Source organism: Daucus carota, chromosome 2 (assembly GCF_001625215.2).
Source record: "Daucus carota subsp. sativus chromosome 2, DH1 v3.0, whole genome shotgun sequence".
Lineage (NCBI taxonomy): Eukaryota > Viridiplantae > Streptophyta > Magnoliopsida > Apiales > Apiaceae > Daucus > Daucus carota.
Genome location: NC_030382.2, coordinates 26,873,695 through 26,890,739, shown reverse-complemented (window position 1 = coordinate 26,890,739; position 17,045 = coordinate 26,873,695). Strand labels below are relative to the sequence as shown.

At 37.3% G+C, this 17,045-nt stretch overlaps 3 protein-coding genes across 3 annotated transcripts; all 3 read right to left on the bottom strand.

Annotated features, from left to right (window-relative positions):
* Nucleotides 1-165: 165 nt before the first annotated feature.
* Nucleotides 166-1,959, bottom strand: LOC108206528 (probable glucan endo-1,3-beta-glucosidase A6). The gene is made up of 2 exons (XM_017376858.2): nucleotides 492-1,959; nucleotides 166-413 (listed from the first exon to the last, which is right to left on the bottom strand). The coding sequence occupies exons 1-2, from the start codon at nucleotides 1,864-1,866 to the stop codon at nucleotides 376-378; spliced, it is 1,413 nt and encodes a 470-aa protein (XP_017232347.1). The 5' UTR covers nucleotides 1,867-1,959; the 3' UTR covers nucleotides 166-375.
* A 520-nt stretch (nucleotides 1,960-2,479) lies between these two features.
* On the bottom strand, nucleotides 2,480-7,574 carry LOC108209633 (receptor-like kinase TMK4). The gene is made up of 2 exons (XM_017380637.2): nucleotides 5,186-7,574; nucleotides 2,480-3,657 (listed from the first exon to the last, which is right to left on the bottom strand). The coding sequence occupies exons 1-2, from the start codon at nucleotides 7,422-7,424 to the stop codon at nucleotides 3,158-3,160; spliced, it is 2,739 nt and encodes a 912-aa protein (XP_017236126.1). The 5' UTR covers nucleotides 7,425-7,574; the 3' UTR covers nucleotides 2,480-3,157.
* A 2,699-nt stretch (nucleotides 7,575-10,273) lies between these two features.
* LOC108209769 (uncharacterized) lies at nucleotides 10,274-16,298 on the bottom strand. The gene is made up of 5 exons (XM_017380862.2): nucleotides 16,139-16,298; nucleotides 15,574-15,741; nucleotides 15,190-15,417; nucleotides 11,451-13,352; nucleotides 10,274-11,113 (listed from the first exon to the last, which is right to left on the bottom strand). The coding sequence occupies exons 1-5, from the start codon at nucleotides 16,149-16,151 to the stop codon at nucleotides 10,434-10,436; spliced, it is 2,991 nt and encodes a 996-aa protein (XP_017236351.1). The 5' UTR covers nucleotides 16,152-16,298; the 3' UTR covers nucleotides 10,274-10,433.
* Nucleotides 16,299-17,045: the final 747 nt, after the last annotated feature.

Below are 17,045 nucleotides of genomic sequence, written 5' to 3'. Positions count from 1 at the left end.
ATTATCAACAATTATTACTTGCATCATCTTGTTTTCTAACCTTTTTCTTAGTATAGACTTGAGTTTGCTTATTAATTTTTTTAATTTTCATGTATAATGTATCTTCTTGGCACGTTCCAATGATTATTATGGAGGTGTTAGATGTCCTTAATAGAGACCAAAGAATAGCCTTAAATTCTGTTATGACATAGCCTGTTATAAACGATCCCTTTTCTTGTAGGATTGATAAGCAAACAGTAACAAATTAAGAAAATTACTATTGACCTAGAAATGCATCCCTTGTAGGTATGAACACAACATATGTATCTGAGAGGTCCTTTCCCCAGCTTTTCTTCCATTTATTTAATCATCCTCTCTGTTAGGACATTATCTTCTTCATAAGGTCACACTGGGGACTTTGCAGGATCCATGGCCTATTAACATCACAAACTTAATCATTCAGTGTGTTAAAATAAGATAAGATAAAGAAAGCAGGCTTGGCAAGAACTTACTTGGATCCGTGGTAGTTTCTACAGCAAGTCCATTGAAATAACAGTTAGCACTTGTCACATTCCGCATTCTTGCCCAGTATGAACTGAAAGCGTAATCTGCATGGGAAGTTACACTAAGCGGCTCATAACACTCCCTGCCCGGCCTCAGCGCCTCACACATTCCTTCCACTTGCCTGCACGCGGACTCTAATGCTGATCCCAACTCCGCCTCACTCGCCCCTCGTGCCACCACACACCATGCCTTCCCTTTATACGCCCCGTTGTTGGTTGGCCTTGTCAATGCCCGCCCATAGTCTGTTCGGACCCCAGTTATGTCCAGATCGTATATGGGGTTTCCGTTTGTAGGATGAAATAGGCCCCAGTGTCGCTCCGTCCCTGGACCACTCTTTCTGTTTTCATCGTACAATGAAAATATAAAGGTGGGTATAACCGCTCCTGGTCGAGCTGGGGTGCCTTTTGGTGACTGAGCTGTCATTTTCTTCACAAGATTGCGATTGTATGTTGCTGCATTGTACATGTTTGCCCCGGGCTCCTCGAGCCCCCCTGAGTGAGGCCATCCAGTTTCTGCTATCGCAAGCTTTACATCTTTATACCCCAAGGTTGACATGGCGTAAACGACAGAATCAAGCATTTGATCAAGGAGGTTTGTGTAATTCAAGCCAGTGGCCGGGTCAGTGTACAGAGAGCCATTTCCCCCTTCGAACAGAGCATAGTCAAGCCCAACTCCAGAGGGATTCGCGGCCCACGCGTAGTAAGGGTAAACATCAAGAAAAAAGTATGATTTTGTCGAGTTCAAGAAGTGCAGCATTGGAAGCAGCACATCGGTTAGTGAATTAGCACGGAACTTCCCATTCGAAGGAGGGAACGTAGATTCCATGATATCCATAGCAAGGGGTGTTCCGATCTTGATGTTCCTTATGTTCTTAGCCGCTAGTGATTTCTTAATTTTCTGCATTGCTGGTACCAGATCACGCCATATCCTTATGTCGCTGCTGGTCGCGTTGAAGCTGAGGACTTCGTTTCCCACGAGTATGAAGCGAATCCTGGTATCAGGGTAGTAAGCAAGAACATTTTCGCGTACCCACTGGTTTGCTACGCTTTGGCTTGAAGCTATGTTTGAAATGAGTTGATTGGGTACCATGACCGAGACGTGGATGTTTGTTTTGGACAGGAGTGTGAGGGTTTCGGAATCAGCATCGTATATCTTAACATAAGAGACATTGAGGTTTTTAAGAAGCCTTATGGTATGGTATGGGGACTGTATGTTGTTTCCTCGCCTTCCGTAATTCACTCCCACCACTGTGGTTGTTGGTGTCCCTGATCCGGTCGAGGAATAGAAGAGAACAAAGAAGAGGAGGAGACCACGGAGAGGCATTTGTAGGGGACAGGGGAAAGTGAAGAAACAAGAAGTGATGTAGAAAGGATGATTGTTATGTCGGGTATATTTATATGCAGACCAAACTGCAGACAGTTGAACTAACTGAGACGAGGTTAATATAAACAACAAAAGGAATGATCTTTGTGAGAGATTAGTAAAGTAGAAAATCTCTCACAGCACAATATTTCCATGATGACCAGATCTTATTTGTACATTCAAGATCATAAGATATTCCAGATCAGTTGCCTCACGCACTCTCTATGGATCCCCCGTGCGTTCTAATTCAATTTTTAGCGTAATCTTATTTTGGGTGTATCCGATTAATCACGGAACGAGAATTAATCGGGGATTAATCGGATGATTATTGAAATAATCAGATATTTAATCAGTTTGGCGAGCTACGGAACATGGATGAATCGGTGATTAATCACTGACTTTCAGGACATTGCTTGTAATATTTGAGATCAAATCTAATATGGTTGACCCTTCCCTCCAATGGCCCTATAAACCCTGGAAATAACTTGTATATAACCTGTATGCAGCAATATAAGAATACACTAGTACCTTTGTTTTCAAGCTTGGCAGAAAACAGCATTCACTGATAAACACATTCACTAAGCATCATAGTCTTTAATCTGCAAACCGAAGGTTGTATTATACAGTATAGGTTTTCAAAATACAAAGAACTACTTCTGAATTAAACAGACAACTCCTTTTAGTTCTATTGTAAATCTGCAAATCCAGTAAAACAGAAAAGTAAAAGGAGCCAAAAACTGAAATTTATAGCAGAACAATTTGTTAAATAGCTGGAACCTCATCCACTGACCTCTTCCTACCTTCCTCGCACAAAAAACATTGCCCGTAATGCTCTGATTTTGCAACTTTTCTTGGTTACACCTGACATTCGAATGGCGGTACCAAGATCGTCTTCAATAGACCTCACAAGTGCATACTTATTTTTGCAAACATAGATTAAAACAAAGTTCCCGAATGTTACAAGAGGTATATACATGCATCTTTGATGAGGACAGTAAAAGGGTGCGGAAATATTCTGCCATTCTTGTCTCCGCTTAAGCTACGACAAATTATCTTAGAAAACCCATAACAGTAACCATCAAAAACACCCATATCAATAGCCATCTCCATAAGTGGAACAAAAATTGACAAATATAATGATCTGATAATGAGGAATATGTCTTTCAATTTGTCTTCTTCCTTGCCCGTTCTCTGCTCAGTGCTCACAATTTGATTTCTGATCGAAATTCAAAATACTCTTTTTCCTTTTATGTTATCTACAATCCGTTGAATCAAAAGTGTCTGCAAATCCCGAAGGCTTTGATGGGATGCTTGACTGAGTTTGGCTAAATGACATCGTGGAAGAACCTTCATCTTGCCATCTTTGAAGAGCTTGGGGAAGGCTCATATGGAGATCAACACCATAACTTTCTTCTTCCTCTCGATGAGAAGGTTTCCATTGTTCTACAAGAGGACCCAACACATTAACTGCATGGCCCATATCTGGTCTCTGTAATGGATCACGAGCTGTGCAATGTCCTGCCAACTCAGCCACCTTAGAAATACTGTCAAATGTCTCTTCATCAGGATCAAGAACTTGATCAATTGCCTTTCGTATGTTATCCTTATTGATCAAGACTCTCCGGAACCATGCAACCAAATGTGAAATCTCTTCTGGTAAACTCTCATCTAGAGCTTTTCTGCCGGTAATTATCTCCATCAAAACCACACCATAAGCATAGATATCCACTTTAGTAGTTACTCTGCCAGTAGCTGTTAGGGAAAACATACAAGATTAGTGATGTTCACATTTGGATACATATCTTTACAAGAAAATCAGGAAACCTTCAGATTGTTTTCGTTGGAATACTGGTTTAGATGAGAGCCAGGACGTAATACAATTTTTTTTAACATTAACAGGCTTGTCTCTGATGCGGCCCTTTCAACATATATTAATTCATGATTAATCAAAACACATGTACATAAAATATAACCACAAACGCTGAATTGTTTAATAGTGTAACAACGCAAGCACACAAATCTATAGTTAATCTTGGGAACAAAAAACTGAAGCAGACAAGAACATAGAGATGAAAGGAAAAGAGGCCAACAAACAAAAAGTATAATTCAACTCTATTCTGCCTCTTCCTGGCTCACATCTAAACCAGGGAAAAGATCAAAGGAGAAAAAACAAAGAAAATATTCTTAACCTTCACAAGTTCTAATGCTTCTTAAAACCATCACAAGAACCATCTAATGCCAAAGTAGGAGTTAATGAATTATTACTTTTACAATTAGTGCCAAATTAGAAATTCTTACCATTACATTTGGCGCTTAGTTAAGAATGTTGAATAGTGCTGAGAGCAATCAGATATAGTCGCTGTGGGGTAGTTATTTGGATAAAAGCATACGAGGGGAATATGTTTAGAAAATTTTAACCACATAACGAGACAACCACAAAAATCATTCCAAAAGAAAGAAAAAAGAACCAGCTGCATCAACACTAACTTTGTTATAGAGGAACTTATTAAGCATTATGCTTATTGTTTGTCTGCTTATTGTTTGTCTTTGTATGTTACTGGAAATAACCAAAACCCGACTATCTACATGATATTATTCACTTTAAGATCTCCGCAGAAACAATAAGATGAACAAACTTATGCTTGATTTTTTTTTAAATGATTTGGAATTTAATACATAATAGAATCATAATTAAATACAAAGGAAGTTATTAAATTCATAAATCAATCCTTCCTATTCTCAAGTTCCAATTAAATATATAATCTATATACAAAAGAAACTGTGTACCTGCTATAGTTCGTCATACAATACTCATTATGAAGATAATTTAGCCACAATTCAAGTTAGATTAAAAACTATAATTAAGCGGTTTTAAATGTATTTAACAATGTTATGCTATGCATGTATTAAAGGATATAAATGAGTAGAATTTACCGCATAAAACAAACATATACAGATACGGGCAACTTTAAACAGACAGCTATCTCCTATCTGCATAGTAAATATGTTAATGCTTAAATAAAAACATAGCGTTATTATCAAGCTGTCCATGATTGATAAATTGTAAAATTATATCTAGCTTAACTGTGTCCTAAAAAAAACCTGATGCACAGACTCTTACCCAATTTTGATCTAGTTATTTGCACAAATAAAGTACACTAGCTTCCATTTCTGAGAAATGTTTTTTCCTCATTAAAAGACAGGTTTGAGGCAATATATATTACCAGACAAGATGGAATTACATGAGATATGTAAATTAGCAAAGGCAGGAGTAACTTACCAGCATATTCTGGTGCAAGATACCCAAAGGTTCCAGCCAACCGCGTTTCAACAGAATATTTACCATCAGGTGCATTTTTGACCAAACCAAAATCTGCAACCTTTGCCCTCATGTCATCTCCTAGGAGTATGTTGGAAGGCTTTAGATCTCGATGGATGAAACTTTGTTGTGCCAAGCTATGTAGGTACTCCACCCCTCTGGCCACATCCAATGCAATTGTGACTCTTTGCTTCCATGAAAGTGGAGGGTACCCAAGTTCCTCGTACTCAAACAAATGCTGGCTTAAAGTTCCTTGTGGCATGTACTCATATACCAAAAGTCTCTCATTTCCATTGATACAATATCCCAAAAGAGCAACCAAGTGTCTGTGCCTAACTTTAGTAAGGACAGCAATTTCTGCTTGGAACTCATTTAGTCCTTTCGTGCCCATCACCCCAGATTCCATCCTCTTCACGGCAATCTTAGTGCCATCATGCAGTTCCCCCTTGTAAACAACACCAAATCCACCTCTACCTAATATATTTTTTTCACTAAAATTGTCAGTTACCTGTCTAAGTACCTGGACAGAAATCACAATGCTACTCCCACCTTCAAAAACAGGCATCTCACTATGATCACCACTACTCTGGCTTTGCAATTCACTCACTCCACCAATACCATTCATACCACCTGCCACATTGTCACTAAACAAATCTTTCCCATCATCAGGCCTTGTGACTCTCCCAAATCTTTGATGATGTTTTTTAGCATAACACTTGTAAGAGACAAATAACACAACTACAACAAAAACTAGAACAGCAATAACAACACCAGCAATAATACCTCCTGAAACCCCCTTGGATCCCCCAGGCGAATCTTCATTTGGAGTGGAATTTGGTCCTGACCCAGGTTTATCCCCACTACCGCCATCACTTATATTTTTTCCAAGTAAAGGATTGCCTATTGTCACTAACTTGAAACCAGGTCGGAAAACTGGTATCGGCCCACTTAAATTATTATTGGACACATCAAGTAGTTGGAGGTCAGGCAACGTTGTCAAGCTCTGGGGTATAGAACCTTTAAGATCATCATCGCTCAACAACAAAGTTCGTAATGAAGTAAGATTAGCAAAATCTGGGGAAATTGTACCTCCAAAATGCTGCTTGGCAAAATTAACAGTCGTGACATTCTTTCCCTGCGTATCACAAGTAATAAATGTCCATTTTGCACACGCGTCATTACCTTTCCAAGACTCCGCCAAACTACCCGGATACCCCATTGCCCCAGCAACAGAAAGAAGTACATTAACCTGAGGATCACAAGGCCCCTGTGTATCTCTACAAAAACTATTGGTTTCTGTACCAAGCGAACTCTGAACACCTTTCTTAAATACAGGCAGCTCACCCTGCAACTTATTATTCTGCAAAGAGATGTTAGCCAAATTGGGAAGCTGAGTCAACGAATGGGGAACAAGCCCACTAAGCTGATTATCCCTAAGTTGCAAATCAAACAAACTGTCACACTTGGTAAGATCGGGGAGCTGACCGGTAAACCTATTCTCTTGAAGCCAGACTTGCGAAAGCTGAGACATGTTCGACAAGACATCAATGGTACCCGACAAACCCATCAACTGATTATTCAACCAAAGATTCTGAATCTCAGAACCCCCAAACGATTTAGGTAACGGGCCACTTAAATTATTATAAGACAATCTAAGATTCTGCAAACTGGGAAAAGAATCAAAGAAATCAGGAATGGGGCCAACAATGCTAGCATTACTAGCACTAAGATTAACCAAACTAACACAATCTTTGAGAGAGTCTGGCAATACCCAAGAAGAAAGCTTATTGTTCTCACTAATACTAAAAGACTGCAAACTAGAGAGACCCACAAAGAAATCTGGGGGAATGGAAGAGAAAGCATTGTCACCGAGAAAAACCTGTTCAAGAGAAGAGAGATTTGCAAGAGACGGGAGAGATCCAGAGAGATTGTTATTCTGAAGAGCTAGGGTTTTGAGCTGGGAGAGAGACGAGAGTTGGGAGGGTAAAGAGCCGGAGAGAGATTTAGAGGGCATGTTAATGGCAGTGACATGTTGTTTGGAGTCATCACAGTTGATGCCTTGCCATTGGCAGTACGATTTCGAAGGTGACCATCCTGGTGGGCTTGGGGAGAGGGAGCTCATGAGTTCCGACATTGCATCGCCGTCGTCTCCGGCGGCGAAAGAGATCATAACCAGGAGGAGGAGGAGGTGGGTCGCCATGGCTGCTACCCTGAATGAATCGAGATGTGGGTGGGTGGGGATGGAGAGTTTAACGGCGTCACCATTAAAATATTCACTTTCTTTTCACCGGACTCAAATTCAATTGCATTTTATTGCTTTTCATCGTTCTTTCTTTTTCCACCATTTTGATTTTTCACAGGAGTATCATAATTTCATTAATCCAGCTTAACCGCGGCTTTAAAAAATTTTTGTCATGTGCTTCTAGCCTAATAGCTAATACTAATATTTGCATTAGAAGATTTATAAAAGAGTCTATTTTATTATTACATGTTTAACTAGCGCGGAAGAAATATATGTTTACTTCATTTATTGTTGAGTATGTCATGTGACAGAGTGTATGTTTTGTTACAATTATCATGTTTGATATTCAATATCGGAAATACAAATTATTTCAAAATTAATCCTCAAGCATCGTCAAAAAGCATATTACCTCGGATATATTTTTAAATTAAAACTTTACATGCAAATTTAAAATTTTATATTTTTTATTAAAATTTTATGTGTCTTGAAACCAGTTTTCTACCTAAGAAGCCGATCAAGATGATTTGCAAAGAGAAAAATGTAAGTAACCCTTCTCATTCATTTTCGATGAATAAGTTAGTTAGGATTTTTGCGGTTAAAGAGAAAACTAGAAATATTATTGAGTGTATGTTAGTAATGAATAAATGAAACTCAAATTTGATCGGTCTATATTCAAAATATTAATGTCTCCTTCAGTCATGATCGAAGAGAGCGGGAGTATGTGAACCACGTAAAACAAACCTAGTGGATGTTGTATCGGCAACATCTCAACGAGGTCTTAGATCTCGGATTTGGTCTCGGATTTCATGAATACAGATATAGATTGTGTCTAAACGGACTTCGACCCAATCAGCCCATAATAGGCCTTAGTTATACCGGCCTCCAACATGTTCGTAGATTTTGGGCATTTATGCTTTCGGATGCAGGTCATGGAAAGATCTTCCGAAGTAGTCGACCATTCTTGCTCAACCATATCTTACTTTAACAACACTACGTTTTTCGCAACCAATTTGCTTTCAACCCTACCGAAGGATGTAGTCTCTTTGATGCCCTGCGAATACTAGATCTCAGCGTATTGGGATATAGGGCTAACCCGTAAGGCTAGCTTTGGAGAGGTCCACATGGCCTAGATCGGATCAACCCATCTAATGTCATACTCGTCGGAGGAGGCTGCATCTCAGCGACCAATATCTGTCTGATCTAAGTCGATGATTTATAGTTGGAACCAAGAAATAACAAACCTATTCTAATTAGATTAGATGTTCAACTACATTGGAGATAAAATACTCCTTCGATCTTGTGAGAAAATCGTAATTTCCAAATAATCTCAATCAAATTCAAAATCATAAACTCTGCTCCTTCGTACGTTATCATCAATCATCACTAATTCTAACAACCATTACCGAATGTTATTATTATCAGATTTCTCCGTAACATGTGTTATCCCCGAGGACAAGGATAATTGTAAGAAAATATAATTGAGAATATGAATTTCGTCTGCATTTTGTTTACTTCTTTTACACCCTTACATCTCCTATAAAGTATTACCGGGCATCTTTATCGGAACTTAATTTTCTAAACAAATATTACAAATATAAAGTAAATCAATATTATTATTATTGTTATCTCCGAGAATAATATAATAAATTACTCATACGAAATAAAGAAAAATGTTATTTAGCTTTAAGGTTTTAGCTCATTTCCAATAATATCTGTTAAACATCTTCAAAAAACATTTTTTATTTTATTTATGCATCTATTTTCTTGTAATTTATGCACTTCAAGTGTGTTTAGTATTAAAAAAAAAATCAACAAACAAAGAGAGATGCAAGAGGATTATTGGAGATAAACTAGCGCTGTATAGTTATGCATTAATTTCTTATATTAATAGGTGCATTTTGAATATGTAATTATAGCAACTATGTATTTTTCTTTTTAATATTAAATATAATTCTGATATAAAAAATACAAAAGAAAGAGAAGAAAGTATACATTTCTTTAGTAAATAAATATAAATTAAAGGTAGAAAAGAAATAAATCAATAGAACTAGTCTCTGGCTCCTCTATTTTGAAAGTCGACTCCCGTACCTATGTTTAAGCCGCCACTTCTCACTCTTCTAAAATTTCATCCATTCACCGGTTAAGCCATCTTCATTCTCCTATCCTCTCTTCTATATTTCAGTCTTTCTCTGTCAGATGTCGTTGAGTACCTTGTTATCAAGGTTGTTATTCGTGCCCATATATTTGGGATGTTGGTATGTTATGTTTTGAGTTTTGTGTGTGTCTTCGTACTGTTGTCGGAAGTTTCTCTAAAAGGATTCATATGATATTCTCGGTGATCTATAAAACTCGCATCGATTTTGAGACGACGATAGATATCGCAAGAGCTCACCTTTTGCAACAAAAACTTGTTCATATTTTGGAGGCATTTGTTGCTCCAATATGATAATTCTGAACATTGCGCTACATTCCGCTACAGATGATACTTATGTGAAGGTCAATTATAATACTTTATACTTTTTAGATCTAAGAATTTGAATATTCAATATGTGTTAAGCGTTCTAAAACAAAACATCTATTTGTTTCGCTCGTTCTTTGTTTCACAATCAGATTATAGTTGAAGTTTAGGAGTTTGTCCCGGTTCCGATTAATGATTTCTGTTAATATAACCAATTGTTTATAAAAAAAAATATAAATTAAAGGTGGTAATGTAGCTCTTAATTGTGCTACATTAGCTCTTAATCGTGTCAAATAGTTTGATAATATCACCCAAATTTCTACACCAAATAAACTTTTTATCTACTGAATTATAATAAGTTCTAGATCTCTTTTCATATTAATGAACATAACTATTTTTCCCCATTCTTCCATACTGCTCAATAAAATTCAACTGCAAAAATTACTTCAGCAAAGAACTGTATATCTCTACATCGTCGTTTGCCAACTAACCAGGAACTCCTGGAGGCTTCAATTTACTGATGAACAGCAAGCAAAGGGAACCCAAAATGGTTTCCCATTGCTCTTCTTCTTCACTTTCTTAATCTCAACTGAGTACCTTGCAGGAGAGTTCCATTCCTCTGCTGTTACACCTCTTACAGTACGATCACTAGCAGAAACTTCAGAGCCCAAAACTTCTTTCACAGTCGTAGTGGAACAGACATTGCTTTTGGCCACTGTTGCATCTATCTGAATGTTGCTTTTTGTTTGCTTCGGGCTTGGTGACTTGGTTCTGGTTTCCACCTTTGCCTCCCCCAGAAGGTTTTTTAAGGGGATACTATGTTGTTTGGCCGCACTCCAGTTTGTCACCTTGGCGATCATTTCTTCATTCTTTTTCCTTCCTGAAGACTCATTTGCTATGTTAGAAAGTAGAGGTAACCATCCAGCTTGTAAAACCTCAGTTTTTGGCTGTTGGCTGGCCTGTACTTTCTCGATCTCAAATGTGACATTTCCCTGATCTGATCCTCCTCTTGGTTCAACCAGTGTCAAGAAAGACGGAGGTTCATAAATATCAGCCTTGTGCAGATCTGGTCTCTCGGATGCAATTTCTTGTTGCAACTTGGTGCCTTCTAATTTGTCAGGTCCTTCAGGATCAGTCTTTGGTTGGACATCAGTCCCAGCAGCAGGTTCATCTGACTGGGCTCTACATGCTAATACAATAAGAACATGTGAACATACAGATTACAAAGTAAGCATGGTGTTGTTTATTTTATCATTTTTTACTATGGGCATCAACCCTAGACAAATAAGTAAAATATAGTAAAATGAAGTCTTAGTGGCAGTGCTACATGTCAGTTATCTAACATAATCATCAAATGTCATGCCATCTATTCGAAGTTGATTAGATGTTATAATTTTAGTAAAATTAACATATATAATCCATCATATTTTCAATATACAATCAAACAAACCTAAATATGGGTCAAGAAGGAAAAGTGTTGCCAATAGTTTTTGATAGGCAGTGGATAACATGTAATGTATATTTACCTGAGACTAATCCCCAGTTGCCTTCTACACTCTCAGTTTGGCTACTCAAATCAACTGATAGGTTAATTGCAGAAGCACCACCCGGTTGCCCAATGAGCTTGACATTACTCTCTTGCGTTATCTCAGATTTGCTATCTATTTCGTTTCTAGTTTTAATATCAGGTAAGCTTTCATGAGAAGTTTTGTAATGTATAGGCAAAGTTTCTGACTCTTTTCTGATGGTCCTCTTTGAATTAACTTCTTCTACTTCAACATCCCCACCCTGGCTATCATAATCAACAATGCCTCCATCAACATAATTAACAAAAATGCTGTTCTCATTCTCACTGTTTAATTCAGGTGCTTCGGTTACGTCCTGAAAGTCATTATGTGATAATTTTCTGGAACTGGGATGAGCTGGCATGATGGTAGCTGCAACACTTGTCTTAATACTTGATAGAGGTGTATCCTGAACAGAAGCTGAATGATTTGAACTTAAAAGTTCTTGTTCAGGTTCAAGGATTGCCATTGTGGGTGTCGGGAACTTCTCTACAGTTGCTGCCTCTGTATTGTCTTCAATCCAAGCTTCGTCAGATAAGTTCATTGTAATATCTACAAGTTCACCTTCATTGTTTTGTCCTAATTTAATAGCTTGTTTATCATCTCCATGAAATAAGATGATATTTGCCTCTGCAGAATGTTCTTTTCTTGTCACCGCACTATTATCATTCCCTTCAGTATTGACTTCTTCAGCTAAAGCCATTGCATTTTTATTTTTGTTGTCATCGCTTAATATGGTCATCTGGCAGACTTCATCTCGCTTAATATGGTCAGTTAATATGCTCGAGCCATCATTTTCAGTACACTCCGTATTTCTCGCTTCATAATCAGGTTCTACACCCTGTAGAGAGCAATTTGGTTGAATATTCCCTTTCTCACTTCCGGATGTACTAGGAGGAACTTCTAAATCCTCAGATTCAAAACTCTTACAAGTTGTGACACTGGATTTTAAACTGTCAGCTAATCCTTTGTCAGGCCCTTCAATTGTAATCATGTCCTCTTCCACATCATTCATGTTACCTACAGAATTACCAGCAGCACCATCTAGATTAACAGAATGAAGGTTCAAAGGACCCTCCATAACCATGAGTTCATTATCACCTTCCAGAGATCTGATTACATTTTCACCCAGAGGAAACCTACTTTTGACTATTCTATGGTCTTTGAAGTCTTGAAGCATAAGATCAGCATGATTTACTATAGGTAAATCACTAGCCACGGAAAGCACATGCATATTTTCCTCAGGTTCCCTGTTTGAATTACAAACCTCAACCGAATCACAATGAGTACCAGACTTTTCGTCCTGGGTAACAACCTCTCCGATGAGAACAGTAACAGCAGATGCCTCCTGTTTAGCACGTCCTGATAGGTGGGACAGTTCATGTTCAGTACTCTGAGATTCAAGTTCTGTCAAATATCTACCTGGCTCAATTGATTGACTCTCTGGCATGTTCTTATTATCCTTAGTGAGGGTTCTGTCTACAGTAACAGAGCCTAAAACTAAAGGAATTTCAGACTTCAGCAGTTTCTGGTTTTCCACATCTTTCAGCATGATATCAGCATCCTCTACTATAGGCAGATCACTGAAAACTGCTTGTACATGTGTAGCTTCCTTCTCTTCCCCGTTCATACCATGAATCTCTGACAATCTACTACTGCTACCATCAATGGTGTCCTGGGTAAGATAACCTTTGTTCTGAACTGCATCAACAACAACCTCTGTGTTTTCGACAGGTGCAGAGAGAAGGAAAAGACCATTATTAGAAAGCTCAGCTTCATCTTTACCAGATGGTGATGATTCGGCAAGACCAGTTGATGGTGCAATGTTATGTGCGGGTTGGCTGCTCATTGGTTTAACAGAATCTACAAAAGCAATAAAACAAAAGTATACTATAGCAAAGAAAAATTATTTTACAAGAAATTAAACTTCAAAACCAAAAGGACATCCAACAAATAGGTAAAGATTATTATAATGCCAATATTAGAAACAATGCTAGAAAACTGCAAGAAACACAGCTGAAACTAGAAACGGTTATACATTAATATATCTGATTCACATAAAAAAATCATGAAAAGGTAAATTTAACAAGTTGATCAATATTGGTTGCGGACAAATCTATTGCAACATAGAATATAAAATGCTAATTAAAAAAATTTGCTCTAGTCAGAATCTACGTTACCCGGACTCTTCATTTTGCCTCGAATACCCGTGTCCGACACTCGATACTCGGACATGGGTGTGGACACTCCAACACTTATTTTAGGCCAAAAACATGTAAAATTTTCAAAATATTGCCGAGTCCGACACTCGGACACGTATTCAGTTTGGACACTTTCAGCCGAGTCCGGAAAACATAGGTCAGAATTAATTCAGCGAAAACCTGCTATATGCTACAAGGACATAAGTACATCCCTAATTTCGGGTTCAGGACTTCATCTCATGTTAAGAAATTAGAAGTTACATAGTTGGCATGACTCTATCTACCTTGTCAGGAAATATAAAAGATATACTAGCCTTTAACGCTTGGTTTGATAAAAATCTATTTTACTTTCATTACACAAGATTGCACATTAACTACGTTAGTTAAATCCACAGCAACCATATACTTTTGCATCAACAGGAACCAACTACCCAATTAAACACACAAAAAACAACAGCCTACCAAAGTGTGATATGAAAAATTCGATATTGCATATTGTAAGCATATGTGTATCTACAATCTACTTTGGACCATCATAACATCTACAAGGAAACAGGTTCCTTGCCTGCCTAAAAATGTTCTTGCCTCCTCAATAAGCTTATATAAATTACAAGCCCCTTTACCACAACTGTTCAGTTTTCATAAATGTTTCTATTCAACTATCCTTAAACTTTTGCCATGTCGCATGAATCTTATTGGTCTACTTAATCATCTCATTTTATAAGACAGTCCTATTTACTTACCTAACCTATTATCTAATATCTAGAACTCCCTTCCACCCCCTCTTTCGCACACACTTTCATTGTTGTCAATAAAAATTTAAAGGTTAATAACGTAAACCTAGTAAATATCAAACATAGGACAGCACCATAATCCCCGCAGAGAACCAATGGAATCATACAACTAAAAAAAATATAAATTTTCCTAAAATTCAATATCAAGTAAAGTTCACAGATATAGTTATGACAGCATAATACTTGAAGCAGGGTCTCTTTGATGCTTTATTTAAGACAAAGGTGAGGTTATACAATCTGCTCAATCCTACATAATGTAAATGATTCTAGTTTCATAATATTTTTTTATTAGACTTCATCATATAATTGAGCCATGACCATCAAAATATTTCTCCAACAAGAATAAGCTAGGAACCAGCTGTATAATCAATAGACAAAACAAAACTATCTACGGGTAGGTTAGCAGGACTTGAAGTAATTACGTACTCCCTCTGTCCCACCAGGTTCTTTACGTTACTTTTAAGCACGCATTTTAAGGCTCCTATAAAGTATACTTACATTATATATATAATTTTTAAAAAAATCTTGAAAAAAAGTTTGATGTCTAAACTTTTATTCAGAAAAAAAATAATTTAAAAAAATATTATTCAACTATCCTTTATAAAAGCCTCAAAATGCGTGCAAACAGTGAACGTAAACTACCTGGTGGGACGGAGGGAGTAGTAAATAAGTATATTTAGCAATACATGACTCTATCCTTCTTACCACAAACGTCATCAAGTTTCAATGTTCCGGTACTAAAAACATCATCATCCACAACAGTCATAGAAACATTCTTCTCCAACTCCTTAACATCCTCCAATTGCCGCTCTTCACTTGCTGGACTCATTCCACTATCCGAAAACTCTGCAACAGCATCTGCAAACACTTCATCTTCCGATCTGTAAGATCTTTCCCCAACTCCAGCAATGCTTCTCTTGTCGGCTTCCGGACCTTCGAAAACCAGCAAATGTTAAGCTCTCAATAACATACCAATTACAACTCATAAACCAAAAACTACTATTAGATCAATAACAGTAAATTCAAACGTAAACAAGCATTATCCGAAATAAAAAAACAAGGGTTCGGGGTTAAAGACAAGAAATGTACTAGGGGTTTCACAAATTTGAGCATCATCTGAAACAGGGTAGCCTTGAATTGTTCCACAGATCCTCTTGTGGGCCCTTCTGTGCTTGGAGCTTGGGTGTAATTTCGGAAAAGGCCAACCACATTTGTGACACACATGAACCCCTTGATTATTATTATTCTCATCAGCAACTGCATACATACAAACATGATGAAACAAGAAAATGTAAGAGAGTATACAGCATTGCACAATAAGAATCAAGAAAAGAAGCCTAAAATATACTCCCTCCGTCCCTTTTTACATGTCCCTTTTGAAAAAAAAAATTGTCCCAAATTACTTGTCCACTTCTCTTTTCAAAGCAACTTTTTGTATGTTTTTTCAAAATGTAACAACTTCCAATGTTTGACTAGCATGTATATATACACAACTCTATCTAATTCATTACATTTATTAGGGATATGTATGAAAACAAGATATCCACCTAACATTTTCTTAAGATGCGTTATTTTTTCAAAAGGGACAAGTAAAAAGGGACGGAGGGAGTAAAACCCAAAAGACATAGAAAAACAATTAAAAAAGAGGCAAAACCTGAAGAATCCATGCTTTTTCAACAAGAGATTATAAAAAGAAAAGTAGTAGTAGTTGGTGTAAAGACTAAAAGAGAGTGTAGTGTTGGTATTAGATTGAGTGAGTTTGAGACTCGTAATAATGGAGGTTAGAAAAGTTTTGTACAGAGTGATTGTCCTCGGATCCCTTGTTCACTGAGGCTCTCTGTACACCAACCCAACCCCGAGACCACAATTTATGGCATTTGGCCGTTTCGCCTTTTTCTCTTTAATGTTTCTAGACTCTCACTTGACTTGTTTTCCTACACTAGTCAACGCAGGCAATACGGTGAATAACTTTAAACAGTTACTCCCTCCGTCCCCGGGCAGTATACATTTGGGGGACGGGGACGCGGCACGGACTTTAATACTCCTGTAAAGTATAGTTGTGTCATTTATTATTAAAAAAAAAATTCTGAATTAAAATTTGGATGTTATATTTTTATTCAGAAAAAAAAATCTCAAAAATAAGTTACGGAACTATATTTTATAAGAGCATTGAAATGCGTGTCGAGCAGTTGAAAAGAAACGTATACAATTAAATGGGACAGAGGGAGTATATATTTTTTTTTAAAAAAACTTTAAACAGTTATAATAAAATCGGTCTTTCTTATGTGTGTCCAAGGGCACACAATAAGCACAAACTCTCGTGAAGATGGGCTATTTTGATTGGTGGAATTGGTGTGAATGCAGGGGGTCATTAACATTTATTACCTATCCACCAATCAAAAACTAGTACTCCCTCTGTCCCAGTTTAAGAGTCGTTTTTGTCATTTTTTGATGTCCCAGTTTAAGAGTCGTTTTTTATTTTCAAGACACTTAAACTACTCTTATTTATGATACCCTAATAACTCTTAGTATCTGTTTCCAAGTTTTATTAATCACCTATA